This window comes from Schistocerca serialis, chromosome 1 (genome assembly GCF_023864345.2).
Source record: "Schistocerca serialis cubense isolate TAMUIC-IGC-003099 chromosome 1, iqSchSeri2.2, whole genome shotgun sequence".
Classification (NCBI taxonomy): domain Eukaryota; kingdom Metazoa; phylum Arthropoda; class Insecta; order Orthoptera; family Acrididae; genus Schistocerca; species Schistocerca serialis.
In genome coordinates, this window is record NC_064638.1 from 1,144,917,254 (window position 1) to 1,144,935,576 (window position 18,323).

Here is an 18,323-nt window from a genome sequence, read left to right on the forward strand (position 1 = left end):
AAATTAGCTAAATGTAAGATTCTTTTCACCTTAGTCCGCAGCTCGTGGTCTCGCGGTAGTGGTCTCACTTCCCGAGCACAGGGTTCTGAGTTCGATTCTCAGCGGGGTCAGGGATTTTCACCTGCCCCGAGATGACTGTGTGTTGTATCATCTTCATCATTATCATTCATCCCCATTATCGTCAGAGGAAGGCAATGGCAAACCACCTACATTAGGACCTTGCCTAGTATGGCAGTGCGGGTCTCCCGCATCATTCCCCTATGCTCTGTCAAGAAGTAAGCGACTTCATTTCCATTTCCATTCTGCTTTTATCTTGGAGTAGATAAACTGTCATAGCTACCAGCAACTACTTTTGCACTCTCTTTATTTAACCTTCTTTAAGTCCAGTGTGATACTTTTTAATGGAATTTTTATCCTCTCTCTCTTGCCTCTTCCGACATAAATTTAATTGCATTGTAAACAATCTCTCATGCCTGGCTATGCAAAACTCATCCTGCTCCTACAATGCTTGGAGACTGCGATGCCATATTGTGTATAGCAGTGCAATCACTAGATGTGCACTGGAGTTGCCCAGCACTTCAGACGAAAGCTCATCTCTTTGCATTGACCACCATACCCTGCACAGAATCTACTTTGTGACCCCTACAGTGATCATTGTTTATAATGGATGGAGAAACACCTAACTAAAAGAAAAGCATTATGTCACAGCTCTTGTACCAGAACTGCCGAGCTGGGATGAATGGTTGTCGCCCTTTTACTGAAACTACAGCTTCGCTGGGATGAACAGTTGTCCATTAAGTGGAGTGAGAGAGAGGAGAAAGAAGATGAGGAGGGAGAGGAAGGGGTGCACCAAAGGCTGTTTGATGGCTGGAAAGCGAGAAAGTGAGGAGACTGGATATAAATGTGCCATAACGAATGCACCCTCACACAAATAACCATAGTGGCACATATGTGTGTGTAGAAAGAGTGAAGTTATGAACATGGGGCAAGGGCTGGAGGTGATTTTGGGACAGAAGATATGGCCAAAGAATTATGGGATTGAAGGTAGTATTGTAAGAACAAATTTCAAGCAAGTAATTCAGAGAATCTGGTACAGTTGGAGGGATGGGGATGGGGATACAGATGACATAGGTTGTTAAACAGCCTTTAAAGTTGAGCACATTTTGCTCGGGAGCATGTTCTGTCACTGGATAGTCAACTCTGCTTTAGACTACTCTTTGGTGATAGCCATTCACTTGAGCGGATAACTAGTTGATGCTCATGCCCACATAAATGTATATAAAAATGATCCAGGAGAGGTGGTTCATTAGAAGAACGCTTTCACACATGCACTTCCCTCAGACAGTATTGGATAAGCTTGTGGCAGGAGTGGAGTAAGAATTGCTACATGGGTCAATAGAATTGGTCTTGTATAGTGATCTTCCATAGTGACATGACTCATGTGTCCAGGGGTTGGTAGTAGGAGTGGCACATGGATGGACCAGGATGATTCTTAGATTGGGTGAGCAACAAAACACTACTGCGGGAGGTAAGGAAAGTATTCTGGGTAGTGAGTTTTCATTTTCGGGCACAATGAGAAGTTTCTAAAGCTTTCATGAACAGTGATACTGGGTAATGAGTTCAGTTATTATTAAAAGCTTAAAGGGACTGGTTAGAGGATTAGTGGAACGTTGGCTTGACATGAGAGATCTACTTTTGGACTATGTTTGGAGGGTGGGGACTATGTGAAGGCCTTAACAAGACCTTTGCAAACTCAGTGCTGGATTGTTACCTCCAGGAATTGAGTGCCTCCAGCATGACCTTGCTCTAGGTCCTACTGCTAAAATTTGAATTTTTCTTTGTGTGAGATTGCGTGTGCTACATTCATGTGCTGATTTCAAGTTCTAGATTCAAATATTTTGCTGTTTGTATCACTTATTCATAATCTTTCACTAAGTGTATCAATACTCATTTGTATTATGGTATATTGTGAAATTTCAAACATTTGTGAGTACTGCAATTAACTCAAACTGTAATTGTCAATTGTAGGCTTAAATGTAGTGTACTCTTTTAAAATTTTTGAGAATAATAGGACTATCCTCATTCAAAACAACTGTTCTCTAATTTCATTGTTTAATTACATGAAAAACAGATTATTTTTGAGAAATTTTGGACACTTACAACACTATATTTGCAAAAATTTGCATAAGTTAGGAGTGTTGTGGATAATTTACTACATAAGAAGTCACTGTTTGTGACACACAGGTACTGATAGACATTAGACCACCCCAAATTTCAGTATATATTATTGCAAATAAATTTACATTTCATTTATGTTATTGAAGCAGTGTTACTGTTATACGGCATGTATTTAAAACAGTGTAAGAATAAGCTGTGTCATATATCAAAGATTTGATGAATGGATGCTTAATATGTAATAATAATAATAAAGAATTTTTGGAAGTTACCATTGTCCTGTGCATAATTTAATTCATAATAATAAATTGTTTCTTTTAATTTAGTTACTGTAGCAGGTGTTGTAACTAACATATTGACTCACATTTAGTTTTCTCTTTCAAGAGGAATATATTATCTACAGTTGTTGTAAATTAACTCTATTTTAGAGTTTGTTAGGAGCTATAATTAACATTTAGAATGTTTTATGAAACTAGTAATATTTACCACAGGTTTTTCTATTGCCTTAATGGAAATACTGTCTCGTGTATTTGATAGGAACTTTGTAATTTTTTAGATCAAAAGATTAAAAGTTAGTTAGCAGACTTACTTTAAAGTTATTTGTTCACTGCCAAGTAAAACATTACACTAGCCACAGTGCAGCTCCACTGTGAATGAATTCTTGAACACAGGATGAGTTACTTGACATTCCCAAGCAGCTGGAAGTAGTGCAGACTATTTTCAAATGATTGGCAGGTGCTGTGGATAGGTTTGCAGGAAGAGCTGCTGAGAGTCATGTACCTGTAGTGCCATAGATACCTCAAGTAATATCCTCTCAAGTGGATGCTGTCTTCTCTGCAGGAAGTGCAGGATCCATCATTACTTATCCTCTTGACTGCAAGTGGCCTTTCACTAGTAGATCTAGGCACCCTGTCCCAGGTGGACAGAGACCAGGGAGGACTCAGGGTGCTATACCAATCCCCCTAACCAACAAGTTCATGTGCTGTCTTTCATTGAAACTGAAACTGAGCCAGTGGGACTCACTTCACCTGTTTCGGGGGAAACCTGCTTTGTCCGGTGTCAAGAGAAGGCAAATGTAAAAGGATACAGGCCTATTAATCATCAGCAGTTCAAACATATGGTGAATAATGGTACCTCTTATTAAAATGATAGCAAGGGACAGAAAGAAATACCAGGTGCACTCATTGTGTCGTCGTAACTGCCGTCCGCTTCACGTCTGCTGTGCAGTGAGCTACCTTAATTTAAGTATTAACTGTATTTTTCTTACTTGTCACTTTTTCTTCCGTGTGTTTTTTGCTTTTAGGAAGCTTTGTTGATTGTTAGTGATAGTGTTCATAGATTTTGTGTTTGTTTTGAATACAGTCAGAGAGTCACTTTAGTCAACCATAGTGCCAGTAGTGCTAGTGTTTGTTTTCAATACAGTCCAGAGACAGGTAGTGCTATTTTCATTGTTTTCTACAAGATGTGGCTAGCAACCACAGTTTAGTCAACAATCAGCTGCCTTTAGTGAATTAGCAGTCTAGTTAAAAGTTGATTAACTCTCTACAGTAAATTGATTTCTTAGGATGGATAGGATGTGTGACTGCTGTGTACGGATGCAGGAGGAGCTGGCCACTGTTCGCGAACAGTTGAGCATGTTGATGGCCACGGTCAGCCGTCTTCAGGCTGCTGCCTCGGAGTGTAGCGGCAGTGGGGAGTCTGGTGCATCGCATGGTACACCCCACGTGTTACATGCTTCACCCACTGTCCCTGCTGTCGAGACATCTTCGCGGGTACCGGGCGCGGTTGGGCCACCCTCTCCCCAAGGGGAGTGGCGGGTTCAGCGGCGTTCGCGGCGCACGAGGCGAAGGGTAAATGTTGAGGCTGGCCGTGTGGCATCGCCCGCTCTGCCTGTGAGTGGACATGTGGCCGCTCCTTCAGCAAGGCCCGAGCAGGCACACGGGGGGATGGGTTTATTAGTTATTGGGAACTCCAACGTTAGGCAGGTGATGGAGCCCCGTAAGGAAATAGCGGAAAGGTCGGGGAAGAAGGCCAGTGTTCACTCTGTCTGCTTGCCGGGGGGTCTCATCCGAGATGTGGAGGAGGCCCTGCCGGTGGCGATAGAGAGCACTGGGTGCACCTGACTGCAAATTGTTGCTCATGTCGGCACCAATGACTCCTGCCGTCTGGGTTCAGAGGTCATCCTCAGTTTGTACAGGCAGCCTCAGTTCGTACAGGCGGTTGCCGGAATTGGTGAAGGCGGAAAGCCTCGCTCGTGGGGTGGAATCAGAGCTAACTATTTGTAGTATCGTTCCCAAAACCGATCGCGGTCCTCTGGTTTGGAGCCGAGTGGAAGGCTTAAACTAGAGGCTCAGACGATTCTACGGAGATCTGGGGTGCAAATTTCTCGACCTCCGCTATCGAGTGGAGAAATGTAGGGTCCCCCTGAATAGGTCAGGTGTGCACTGAAGCGGCTACAAGGGTAGCGGAGTACGTGTGTAGTGCATATGGGGGTTTTTTAGGTTAGAGAATTCCCTCCCTAGGCCCGACAAGACGCCTCCTGAGATGTGGCAGGGTAGGAGTAGGCAAAATGCAACAGGGAATAACAATATTAATGTGCTAATAGTAAACTGCAGGAGTGTCTATAGAAAGGTCCCAGAGCTGCTCTCATTAATAAACGGTCACAACGCCCATATAGTATTAGGGACAGAAAGTTGGCTGAAACCCGATGTAAACAGTAATGAAATCCTAACCCCAGATTGGAATGTATACCGCAGAGACAGACTGGACAGTGAAGGGGGAGGCGTGTTTATAGTGATAAGAAGTGCAATAGTATCGAAGGAAATTGATGGAGATCCGAAATGTGAAATAATTTGGGTGAAGGTCACTGTTAAAGCAGGCTCAGACATGGTAATTGGATGTCTCTATAGGCCCCCTGGCTCAGCAGCTGTTGTGGCTGAGCACCTGAAGGATAATTTGAAAAATATTTTGAGGAGATTTCCCCATCATGTTATAGTTCTGGGTGGAGATTTTAATTTGCCGGATATAGACTGGGAGACTCAAACGTTCATAGCAGGTGGCAGGGACAAAGAATCCAGTGAAATTTTTTTAAGTGCTTTATCTGAAAACTACCTTGAGCAGTTAAACAGAGAACCGACTTGTGGCAAAAACATATTAGACCTTCTGGTGACAAACAGACCCGAACTATTTGAAACAGTTAACGCAGAACAGGGAATCAGCGATCATAAAGTGGTTACTGCATCGATGATTTCAGCCGTAAATAGAAATATTAAAAAAGGTAGGAAGATTTTTCTGTTTAGCAAAAGTGACAAAAAGCAGATTTCAGAGTACTTGACGGCTCAACACAAAAGTTTTGTCTCAAGTACAGATAGTGTTGAGGATCAGTGGACAAAGTTCAAAACCATCATAAAATATGCGTTAGATGAGTATGTGCCAAGCAAGATCGTAAGAGATGGAAAAGAGCCACCGTGGTACAACAACCGAGTTAGAAAACTGCTGCGGAAGCAAAGGGAACTTCACAGCAAACATAAACATAGCCAAAGCCTTGCAGACAAACAAAAATTCCACGAAGCGAAATGTAGTGTGAGAAGGGCTATGCGAGAGGCGTTCAATGAATTCGAAAGTAAAGTTCTATGTACTGACTTGGCAGAAAATCCTAAGAAATTTTGGTCTTATGTCAAAGCGGTAGGTGGATCAAAACAAAATGTCCAGACACTCTGTAACCAAAATGGTACTGAAACAGAGGATGACAGACTAAAGGGCAAAATACTAAACGTCTTTTTCCAAAGCTGTTTCACAGAGGAAGAATGTACTGTAGTTCCTTCTCTAGATTGTCGCACACATGACAAAATGGTAGATATCGAAATAGATGACAGAGGGATAGAGAAACAATTAAAATCACTCAAAAGAGGAAAGGCTGCTGGACCTGATGGGATACCAGTTCGATTTTACACAGAGTATGCGAAGGAACTTGCCCCCCTTCTTGCAGCAGTGTACCGTAGGTCGTTAGAAGAGCGTAGCGTTCCAAAGGATTGGAAAAGGGCACAGGTCATCCCCGTTTTCAAGAAGGGACATCGAACAGATGTGCAGAACTATAGACCTATATCTCTAATGTCGATCAGTTGTAGAATTTTGGAACACGTATTATGTTAGAGTATAATGACTTTTCTGGAGACTAGAAATCTACTCTGTAGGAATCAGCATCGGTTTCGAAAAAGACGGTCGTGTGAAACCCAGCTTGCGCTATTCGTCCACGAGACTCAGAGGGCCATAGACACGGGTTCACAGGTAGATTCCCTGTTTCTTGACTTCCGCAAGGTGTTCGATACAGTTCACCACAGTCATTTAATGAACAAAGTAAGAGCATATGGACTATCATACCAATTGTGTGATTGGATTAAAGAGTTCCTAGATAACAGAACGCAGCATGTCATTCTCAATGGAGAGAAGTCTTCCGAAGTAAGAGTGATTTCAGGTGTGCTGCAGGAGAGTGTCATAGGACCGTTGCTATTCACAATATACATAAACGACCTTGCGGATAACATCTGAAGTTCACTAAGGTTTTTTGCAGATGATGCTGTGGTATATCGAGAGGTTGTAACAATGGTAAATTGTACTGAAATGCAGGAGGATCTGCAGCGAATTGGCGCATGGTGCAGGGAATGGCAATTGAATCTCAATGTAGACAAGTGTAATGTGCTGCGGATACATAGAATGAAAGATCCCTTATCATTTAGCTACAATATAGCAGGTCAGCAACTGGAAGCAGTTAATTCCATAAATTATCTGGGAGTAAGCATTAGGAGTGATTTAAAATGGAATGATCATATAAAAATGATCGTCGGTAAAGCAGAGGCCAGACTGAGATTCATTGGAAGAATCCTAAGGAAATGCAATCCGAAAACAAAGGAAGTAGGTTACATACAGTACACTTGTTCGCCCACTGCTTGAATACTGTTCAGCAGTGTGGGATCCGTACCAGATAGGGTCGATAGAAGAGATAGAGAGGATCCAACGGAGAGCAGCGCGCTTCATTACAGGATCATTTAGTAATCGCGAAAACATTACGGAGATGATAGATAAACTCCAGTGGAAGACTCTGCAGGAGAGATGCTCAGTAGCTCGGTATGGGCTTTTGTTAAAGTTTCGAGAACGTACCTTCACCGAAGAGTCAAGCAGTATATTGCTCCCTCCTATGTATATCTCGCAAAGAGACCATGAGGATAAAATCAGAGAGATTAGAGCCCACACAGAAGCATACCGACAATCCTTCTTTCCATGAACAATACGAGACTGGAATAGAAGGGAAAACCGATAGAGGTACTCAGGGTACCCTCCGCCACACACCGTCAGGTGGCTTGTGGAGTATGGATGTAGATGTAGATGTAGATTGTGTATGCCGGGTATGGGAGCGTCATAGGCACTCATTTCAACAAAAGTGGCCTGTTGTTTGGGCTCCAAAGTCGTGCTTGGATCATTCCAGCAACTGGCAAAGAAGGCTGATAAGATCCACCTTGCACACTGAGTTTCAACAATGCTCACAATTTGCAGCATTATCCCCAGGACTGATCGTGGCTCCCTACTTCTGACTCAGCTGGAAGGACTGAGCACAGACTGCAAGGGTTCTGTGACTTACTGGACTTGTGCCATAGGACTGAGAACTGTGGAGTCCCCATAAGTGGGTCAAGTGTTCACTATACATCAGAGGCTGCTATCCAGGTAGCTGACTGTCTGTGATGTGCATGGAAGGTTTTTTTTGTATTGGGAAACTTTCCATCCAGTCCAGATAATGACAGCTATATGTGATGCAGAAATATATGTGTAAACTCCAAATTAATGGCTCCTATAGATGAGATATTAAAATTCTAGCAGTTAACTGCTGAAGCATTCACAACACAATATTAGGTGCAGAAAGCTGGCCGAAAGCTGAATTTGATACCTGTGAGATATTTGGAGAAAATTTAAGTGTTTATTGAAAGGATAAGCTAATAAGAAATGGAGATGGTGTATTTGCCACAGTACCAAAGATACCTCAAATCCAATGAGATAGAAACTGGAGCTGCATGCAAGATTATTTGGACAAGCCACAGTATCAGGGGTGGGCACAAAATGATAACTGGATCCTTCTGTTGCCCACAGAACTCACCTCCTGAAGTAACCAAAAACTTTAGAGAAAATCTCAGTTCACTTGCACATAAGCTCCCCAATCATACTGTAATCTGCAGACACTTCAATCATCCAACAATCAATTGGGCAAAATTACAGTTTTGTTAGTGGTGGGTGCAATAAGCTAAATGCCTTCTCTGAAAACTATCTAGATCAGATAGTTCTAAACCATGCTCATGATGGAAATATATTGAATCTAATGGCAACAAATGGACCTCACCTCTTTGAAGATGTCTGCATTGAAACTGGTATCAGTGATGTGATTGTGGCAACAATGAGTACCAAAGTAGAAAGGACAACTAAAACAAGTAGAAAGATCTATATGTTCGGTAAACAAGATAAAAGTCAGTAGTTCGTATCTTAGTGAGGAACTTGAAACTTTTGGCACATGACACGTGGACGCGAAGGAACTATGGCTCAAATTTAGAAGAATAGGTGGCCATGCACTGGATATGTACCCAGTACAACAGTTCATAATGGGAGGGACCCCCCTTGGTATACAGTCACTGTAAAGAAGCTTCTAAGGAAAAAGAGACCACTGCATAACTGACATAAAATAAAGCATAGGGCTACAGATGTTTGCTCAGCATATTACATGGGCATGACCACTAACCAACTGTCAACTTGAATGAATGCAACCTCTAAATAATCACCGAGAGCAGAATTGACCACCCAGTGACAGAAGACTTTGCTGAGTATAACATTCTCAATTTCAATGGATGCTTCACAATATGTCCATCAGGATCCACTCACCTTCTTCCATCCTCTCCCCCAAACCCCCATCCGACTTTTCCACCAATATCAGCTTCAGTGGATTATGTAGGTGGAAAGTGTCCTTACAGTTCAGAAACCTTCCAGGCCTTAATGTCCACTAGCCTCTGTGCCACACTCATCTGCACCCTGTCCCCTGTCCCCACACCTCCAACTTCATTGTTTCTACACCCGCACCCACAACCTCACCCCCCCCCCCCCCCCCCACACACACACACACTTTCTCCTCAGTCTCCATCTTGTTCTCGCTCTGTTCCATTCCTCCACTTCACTGTGCGCTAATTGTAACTCCCCCAGACCGCATCAGTGTGAGCCCACTGGTGGCTTGCTCCTCTCCTATGTTCTTGCCATATATCATTCCAAAAGTAAATAATTTTTTACCTTTCTATATTTTTCTGTCCACTGCTGCTTGGTGAGAGGATTTTTTGCTGGCCATACTAATTGTTTTATGTTACCTTTGTTTTATCTTACCTTCAAGATGTGTATTTCCAAGTGCTGCTCATAGATGCAATTTAAAAAAATCCTACCTTTGGAACTGAGTAGGGTGGGGAAGGCTTGTAAAGGAGAGGTAGTTCAGTCAGGCATCAGGCATGAAATGTGAATAAACCAGTAAATTAATTAGGAGTAATTCTTCCCTTAAGATCTTGAGTCACAGGTAGGCACAACAAAAAGACAGTCACAAATAAGCTTTAGGCCAACAAGGCCAGAAACTACAGTTGTGTGCATTTGAGTTTGTGTGTGTGTGTGTGTGTGTGTGTGTGTGTGTGTGTGTGTGTGTGTGTGTGTGTGTCTGTCTGTCTGTCATCTATTTTGATGAATGCCATACTGGCAGAAAGCTTATTTGTTACAGTCTTTTTGTTGTGTCTATCTGCGAGTCAGCATTTCCACTTGATATGGTGAGTGGCAACTTTCCTTTTCATAATACTGTTACATTCCATCCTGGATTTTCCATTGTTTGATTTTTCCATTAAGATCTTTTATTTATGTTACAGGTATGTCAATGAAAGACAACAGCAGAAAGGAAGCACGATCAATGTACTCTACTCGACACCATCATGTTATCTGAAAGCAGTAAATGAAGCTAATGTTACTTGGCCATTAAAATATGATGATTTCTTTCCTTACGGTTCAGATTATCACTCGTACTGGACTGGTTTCTACACTTCACGACCGAACCTCAAATATTTTGAGAGATTAGGAAACAACTATCTGCAGGTATTGATCCACAGACTATATTTATGATAAAGAAGAAATCACCATTCTAGTGACCTCAATACATTATTCTGTCTGGCATTTGTTCAAGAAAAGTCACAAATATTCTACTATTTTGTGATTAAAAAGAGACTAATGGGAGAGATTCTTCAATACAAGCAAACAAGCATAAACACCCTTAATGATCATGATTCTGTTACGCAAGTGTTGCCTGTTTGTCCTAGATCTAACTATTCCACTCTACACATGCTGTACAAAATATTTGCTTGTCTACCTGCATCTACTGCTACAGGAGAAAGAAGTTTTTCAACACTGGAGCGAGCAAAGACATGCCAGAGGTTGACAATGAAGGAAGATCGACTCAATAGCTTAGCTCTGTTGAACACTCACCCTGACATTGATTGTCCTATTGATGTTGTAATTAACCAATTTGCCAGGAAGAATAGGTGCATAAATTCATCATTTAAGAAAGAGAACCACAATTGTAACTTTTTTATGTCACAAGATGGGATTGTCTTGTATATGTGTGTAATCAGTTAAAAAAAAACTTTCTTTAACTTTGCACGTGACTTGATTATTTTTTACTATGGTAAAGTAAAGGTAGCTCAAGATACCTTTTGTGCCCCCTCCTTGAGGTTTTTCTGTATCCACCACTGGATATATTGCAGGGAGAGTTCCCATCTGTGGAATTCAGAAAAGATGATGTTGGGGGGAAGGATCCAGATGGCACAGGCTGTGAAGCAGTCATTGAAATGAAAAACTTTGTGTTGGATGGCATGTTCAGCATTGGGGTGGTCCAGCTGTTTCTTGGCCATAATTTGTCGATGACCATTCATGTGGACAGACAGCTTGTTGGTAGTCGTGCCCACGTAGATTGCAGCACAATGATTGCAGCTTAGCTTGTAGATCACATTACTGGTTTCATAGGTAGCCGCACTTTTGATGGGATAGGTGGCGCTTGTGACCAGACTGGAGTAGGTGGTGGTGAGAGGATACATGAGACATCTTGCATCTACATCTACTATAGAGATATGAACCATGGGGGCAAGGGGTTGAGATCAGGGGTTGTCTAGGGATGGAAAGGATACTGTATAGGTTCAGTGGGTAGCAGAATACCACTGTCAGAGTGGTGGGGAAGAGAGAGGGTAGGACATTCCTCATTTAAGGGCATGACGACAGGTAGTCGAAAGCATGGCAGTCAATGTGATTCAGTTGCTCCAGTCCTGGGGCTGCTGAGGCCCGAGGGGAATGCTTCTCTTTGGCTAGACAGTGGGACTTTGGGAAGTGGTGGGTGACAGGAGAGATAACACACAGGAGATCTGCTTTTGTTCAAGGTTGGGAGGGTAATTATGGCCTGTGAAGGCCTCAGTGTGGCCCTTGGTGTTTTTCGAGAGGGACTGCTCATTACAGATGTGACAGCCACAGGTGGCTAGGCTGTAGGGAAGGGACTTCTTGGAATGGAACAGGTGGCAGCTATCAAAGTGGAGGTATTGCTGGTGGTTAGTAGGTTTGATATGGACGGAGGTACTGATGTAACCATCTTTGAGGTGGAGGTCAACATCAAGGGAGGTGGCTTGTTCCGTTGAATAGGACCAGTTGAAGTGAATGAGGGAGAAGGTGTTGAGATTCTGGAGGAATGTGAATAGGGTGTCCTCATCCTCAATCCAGATCATGAAGATGTCATCAATGAATCTGAACCAGGTGAGTGGTTTGGGATTCTGAATATTTAGGAAGGATTCGTCTATATGGTCCAACAACAAGTTGGCATAGGATGGTGCCATGTGAGTGTCTATAGTCATACCCAGGATTTGTTTCTAGGTAATGTCTTCAAAGGAGAAGTAATTGTTGGTTGGATATAGTTGGTCATTGGAATAAGAAATGAGGTTGTACATTTGGAATCCATAAGGCATTGGGAATGATAGTGTTCAATAGTGATAATGCCATGGTCATTAGGGATGTTTGTGTAAAGTGACAGACAGGGCACCATGTGGTAAAGGAACAGCAACTGTGGAGAGAGCCGGTGGAGGAAAAGTCTGGTATCTTTTACATAACAGATAATGGGCTGAAGGTGTTGGTCTGGATTATAAGGTTGGAACAAGTTTTTAGGTGGTGGATTGCAGTTCTTTCCACAAATGTAAGATTAGTTTGCATGTTGAGGGATTTGAGGAACAATGGTAAGACAAAGTTTGAGGTTAAGAAATTCTGCAAAGTTAGCTGAGGGTGATTTGGGGGCATTGAGGAGTGAACTGAGTCAGGTAGGGTTTAACACTGGTCTTTGGTTGAGTCTGATTGGTAGTATTAGTGGCAAAATGTGTTTCCACTGGAGGGAGTGAGAGAAGGTCTTCAACAAGTCCTGCATGATTTAATTTGGGAGTGGGGCAAAGGGTGAGGCCTTTGGAAAGGACTGATACTTCTGTGGGGCTAAGGCTTTTGGAGGAAAGGTTCATGGTTGTTTTTCAGGTTTGTTTAGGTTGTGGATTGTGTATGGTGATAGGAGGGAGTTTTTGAGGGTGAGGTAAATGTAGTAGTTCCGCGAGGCAAGGTTTGTCAGCTATGAGGGGACATGGGGGAGGTTTGGAGGTTGTTGTGGAGGTGGTGGATAGTGGTAGTCTGAGGTGGGAGTAGTAAGTGAACAGGTTGGGGAGTTTTTTGAGGTGGCATTGCACATGTTGCTCAAGTTCCTGCAGGGTAAGAGTTTCATTGTGTGTCTTTGGTTCCAGGAAATTGGGATTGCATAGCAGGAGAATTTTACAGATGGAGAGGATGTATTGCAAGGAGGTTTGGGTCTGATTGATATGGTTTTGCAGGTCTGTGATGGTGAGGGCTAAAGACTGGCAGAATTGGGAAAGATGGAGGTCACTGTGGCAGGAAGGGTGGCAGCCAGACATGGGTAATTTGATGGTGAGGCAACAGGGGTGGAGGGAGATTCCATGAGCCAAGCAACAATGCAGGAACGGTATGTGGGATTGGGTTCTGGCTAAGGATAAGAAAACTTTTCTGTATTCACACAGATGGAAGGAGCAAGGAACCATGATGGAGGATAAAAACAAGTACAAATAATGTAGAAATACATCCAAAAAAATCGCAAAAATACATCCAAACATGTGGGAAAAATCATGAAAAGGATGAAATAGATGGAGTAGGAGAAACAAGATGAAATCTTGAACTAATGCATTATTGGAACATTGCTACTGTAATATTAGTTGTTATAATAATTCTCTTAATTAACATTTGTTTGAACATACAGCCAAACACATGTAACAAGAATATTTGAAGCCGTACTTATTAATCTAATATGTACACAACCAGTCACAAATTATCATTATAACTTCAACCACTTTTGTAATTGATTTGGTTCTAAATGAAGATGTAATTTATTTTTCCTTCCCAGATACAAATAGTCTTGCTATTTGCTCTTTATACAGTACCATACACTGTTTAATTGCTATGCATTGTTAAAACACCACACTACCACCAGTGTTAACTGATGCCGACCTCTGACAGGAGCCTGGCAAAATCTGACTGTGAGAGGCCGACTTTCTTGCTCTCCCATATGTTGACATGATTGGACATCCTCCAAATGGTACTACTGCATTGTTGGAACATTCAGCAAGGATGCTGATTAAGACACCTCTGAGTGCCTTAAAATGTTAATCATTAGCACCTGAATCACTGAAGCCAAATACTAGCATGGTATAGAAGGACACATAAATGCATCTTGTGCTCTGTTTCTAATGATTACAGCATTAAAACTTTTTTTTATTTTCTTAGGTATGTAAGCAACTCTTTGTATTGGCTGCACTGAACACCGAATATCTGAAATATTTAGATGCATTAAGAGATGCTTTAGGCATAATGCAGCATCATGATGCGATCACAGGCACTGAGAAGCAACACGTTGCTGATGATTATGCACTCATTTTACATAAAGCTATTACAGGATGTGAAAAAATAACAAACAATGCTCTCAGGTAAGCTACCTTATACTTCATATAATTTTTCTCATCTCATATAGAAGTTTGTTGTTATTTTTTAGCAGTACTGACTAGAAAGTGTTAGCAGACAGTTATTATTTGTGATTTAATGATAGACAGCAAGTTAAATTTGAGATGGTTTTAAGATTCATCTGTTGATGGTCGAGGGTAAGTCTAGCTCAATTGCTTGAATGGAAATACAATTGATACGTGTAAAAGATGTAATACAGAAAGAATCAGTCTAATTCAGGGTGAAGTAATATCATATGAACTGCCTTTCTCTGCCTGTTGTTTGTCAGTAGAAAATTGTGTTAAAAGAATCATTATGCTAAATAATAAACAGGTTACTCTGTGACTGGTACTAAGAGTAGTATAAACTCAACACTTACCTGTTTCCCATCAGTACCACCACAGTAAACTAATTACTTAATTCTGGAAATAATGTCTTATTGCATATTGATTATCAGGAGGTTGGAATAAAGTTTCCTTCCTCATCACCAAATTCCTTCTTCTCATCTGTTTTCCAGCATTCACTTTCTGCTGTCAAAGAAGCTGTGTTAAATTCTGAAAGCAACAGCTGATACAACTATCTTTTCTCATTATTGATTTATTCACATGTTTGTCATTTCTGGTAACTTCAGAAACATATTATAACTGTGTAGTGTCTGTACTGTTGAAGGGTGGGGGAGTAGTGTAGAGTTGTCATTCGGACTTCCTCACACCAGGTGCCCTCTGCACTAGTGGACAAGCAGAAACAAATTCAGCAGTGCTCATGTCGCAGCTAGGCTCAATTGCTGATCCTGTACAGTGGTGTTGCAGGCCTGTGTCAAACCCAAGATCCTAGTAGCATCCCAGTTTGATTCTCTGGCCCATCAATACACAGTGCAGTACTCCTTTGTGAGTCATGCCAGTGTATGATGCTGGATCATGCTGGTGGTTGTGCCACTGGATGAAGATTGAGTGATTATGTTTCTCAGGACCGCATGACAATAGCCTGCTCTACAATGGTTGCCAAATTCAATGGTGTCTCACAGTCACCCTGTCATAATGCTGTGGTGGCATGTCCAGTTTCAGTAACACCGATGGTTGCCGATCATGTGATCACACTGAAATACTGGTGGTGGATGCCAGAAAGTCGCACTTGCCACACTTCAACCTTTTACATTGTCCTTATCTCTCTTCTTACACTGAGCACATTACCCCTTATTTAAACTTCATACAGTTCTGTAATGGCACTGAATATAACTTCCTACTAAAGTTTTTTTTCCTGGCAGGCTAGTACCTTCTTGTACATGTGACCTATCTTTGCAGTTTTGTGTTTGGTTTTTGTGTGTTCACATAACAATTTTGGCTGTGATAAATAATTGTGGTTTTAGTCAAACAATGGAAACTCCAGGTAGGAATATCAACTATGTAGGAAAAGACAGATTGCTGCTCACCGTAAAGAAGACACATCAAGTTGCAGACAGGCACAATTAAAAGACACTTACATAAAGCTTTTGGCCACAGCCTTTGTCAGTAAAATAGACACACACACTGTTCACACACACAAGCAAGCACACATCACACACACATGACCGTCAACTGCAGCATCTCAGGCTGAAATGCAGCTGTCATGTGGGATACAAGCAGCAATCTGGAGGGGGCGGGGAAGGGGAAGAGATAGTAGTGTACAGGTGGGGAGAGAGACGAACCCTGCCTTTTGGATTGTGCAGGGACTAGAATGCCAACAAGTGCCGCATCAGGAGGTTATGAGCAGGGAGGTGGTGAGAAACGAGCAGAAAGACGGGTGGATGCATTGGCAGAGGGCTGCAAATAAACAGTGTGGAAGATGAGAATGGGGAGGAGATGACAGGACAGAGGAGGTGGAAACTGTTGGGTGGAGGGTGTGGGGACAGTATGCTAATGTAGGTTCAGGCTGGGATGAATTACGGGAGCAGAGAACGGGTTATAAGGGTAACTACCATCTGAGCAGTTCAGAAAGATGGTGGTGGAGGAATGGATCCAGATGGCTCCAGTAGTGAAGCAGCCATTAAAAGTAAGTGTGTTGTGTTCAGCTGCATGTTGTGCCACATGGTGATGTACTTTGTCCTTGACCACAGTTTGGTGGTGGCCATTCATCCTGCTGGACAGCTGGTTGGTAGTCACACCAATATAAAAAGCTGTGCAATGATTGCAGCAGAGCTAGTGAAAGATACAGCTGCTTTCACAATAGCGTGGAGCCTGATAGGGTAGGGTTAACCTGTGACAGGACCAGAATAGGACGTGCTGGGTGTGTGGATCGGGCAGGTTTTGCACATGGGTCTTCCATAGGGATATGATCCTTGTGGCAAGGGCTTGGTATTTGGAGTGGCATAGGGATGGCCTAGGGTGTTTTGGAGGTTGGGAAGTATCTCACATATGATGTCCCTCATTTCAGGGCATGATGATAGCTAATCAAAGCTCTGGCAAAGGATGTGGTTCAGTTGTTCCAGTCTGGAGTGGATCTGGGTGATGAAGGGGAAAATCTTATGTGGCTGGTTGCTGGGGGTGGTGGGAGGATTGAGATTATGAGGGGAAATGGCACAGGAAATCTGCTTCCTCTGGGGGATAGTGTCTGTCTGTGAAGACCTTGGTGAGACCCTCATGTACTGAGCAAGGGATTTTTTGTCACTGCAGATATGCCATCCTCAAGTAGCCAGGCTGTATGGGAGGGATTTATTGGTATGAAAGGGATGACAGCTGTCAAAATGCAGGTAATGTTGGTGGTTTGTGGGGTTAATGTGTACAGAGGTGCAGATGGAGCCTGGAAATTTGTGATTTGTGGTAAATTCCTATAGGACCAAATTGCTGAGGTCATTGGTCCCTAGGCTTACACACTACTTAATCTAACTTAAACTAACTTACGCTAAGGACAACACACACACACCCATGCCCAAGGGAGTTCTCTAACCTCCAATGGGCAGAGCCACACGAACCATGACAAGGTGCCCTGGACCGCGTGGCTATCCCATGCAGTGAACCATCAGAGAGAAGGAGGTCAACATCTAGGAAGATGGCAAGCTGGATTGAGGAGGACCACGTGAAGTGGTTGGGAGAGGAGGTGTTGAAGTTGTGAAGGAATGAATAAAATGAGGTGTCTTGGCCCTGAGCCCACATCATGGAGATATCATCAATAAACCTGAACCTGATTAGGGATTTTGTGTTTTGAGAGGCTAGAAACGTCTCCTCTAGATGACCCATAAAAATGTTGGCCTAGAAGGGCGCCATACGGAAGCCCAAGGCTGTACTGTGGATTTGTTTACAGACCTTCCCTTCAAGTGAGAAATAGTTGTGGGTTAGACTAAAGTCGGTAAGATGTATGAGAATAAGGAAGCTGGTTTGGAGTCTGAAGGACACTGGGAAAGGTAGTGTTCAATAGTGATAAGACCATGGGCATGAGGAATGTTGGTGTATAGGGAGTTGTTGTCAACAGTGGCCAGTAGGGATCCTGGAGGTAAATAGGTGGGGATGATGGAGAGTTGGTGAAGGAAGGGGTTGGTGTCTTTGTTGTGGGAGGCTAGATTATGGGAAATTGATTTGGGGGTGTTGGTCAGTGAGAGCCAAGATTCCTTCAATGGGGGCACAATAACCAGCTGCAATGGAACATCCAGGATTGTTGGATTTGTGGATTTTGGGGAGCACGTTCAGGGTGGGTGTGCAGGGTGTCCTGGGGGTGAGGAGGGAAATGACTCTGTGGAGATGTTCTGGGAAGGGCCTAAGGCTTCAAGCTCCTCTTCTTTTTTGCTCATTTCTCCCCACCTCCCTGTGCCACAACCTTCTGATGCTGTGCCTGTTGGCATTCTAGTCCCTAAACACTCCATCAGTGTATGAGGTGAGCCTGCTTGTGTGTGTGAATGTTGTGTGTCTCTCTTTTACTGATGAAGGCTGTGGCTGAAAGCTTTATGTAAGTGTCTTTTAATTGTGCCTGTCTGCAACTTGATGTGTCTCCTTTATGGTAAGTAGCAATCTGTCTTTTCCTGCAATGTAAATGTAAATTAGTATATC

The 18,323-nt window shown here is 42.7% G+C and overlaps 1 protein-coding gene across 1 annotated transcript in view; it reads left to right on the top strand.

Annotated features, from left to right (window-relative positions):
* Positions 1-18,323, top strand: part of LOC126456031 (lysosomal alpha-mannosidase-like) — a 189,152-nt gene that overhangs the window by 65,892 nt on the left and 104,937 nt on the right. The window contains exons 7-8 of the mRNA XM_050091790.1: positions 10,104-10,326; positions 14,095-14,294. Of these exons, the coding sequence (XP_049947747.1) occupies positions 10,104-10,326; positions 14,095-14,294 (423 nt within the window). The remainder of the gene's footprint in view (positions 1-10,103; positions 10,327-14,094; positions 14,295-18,323) is intronic.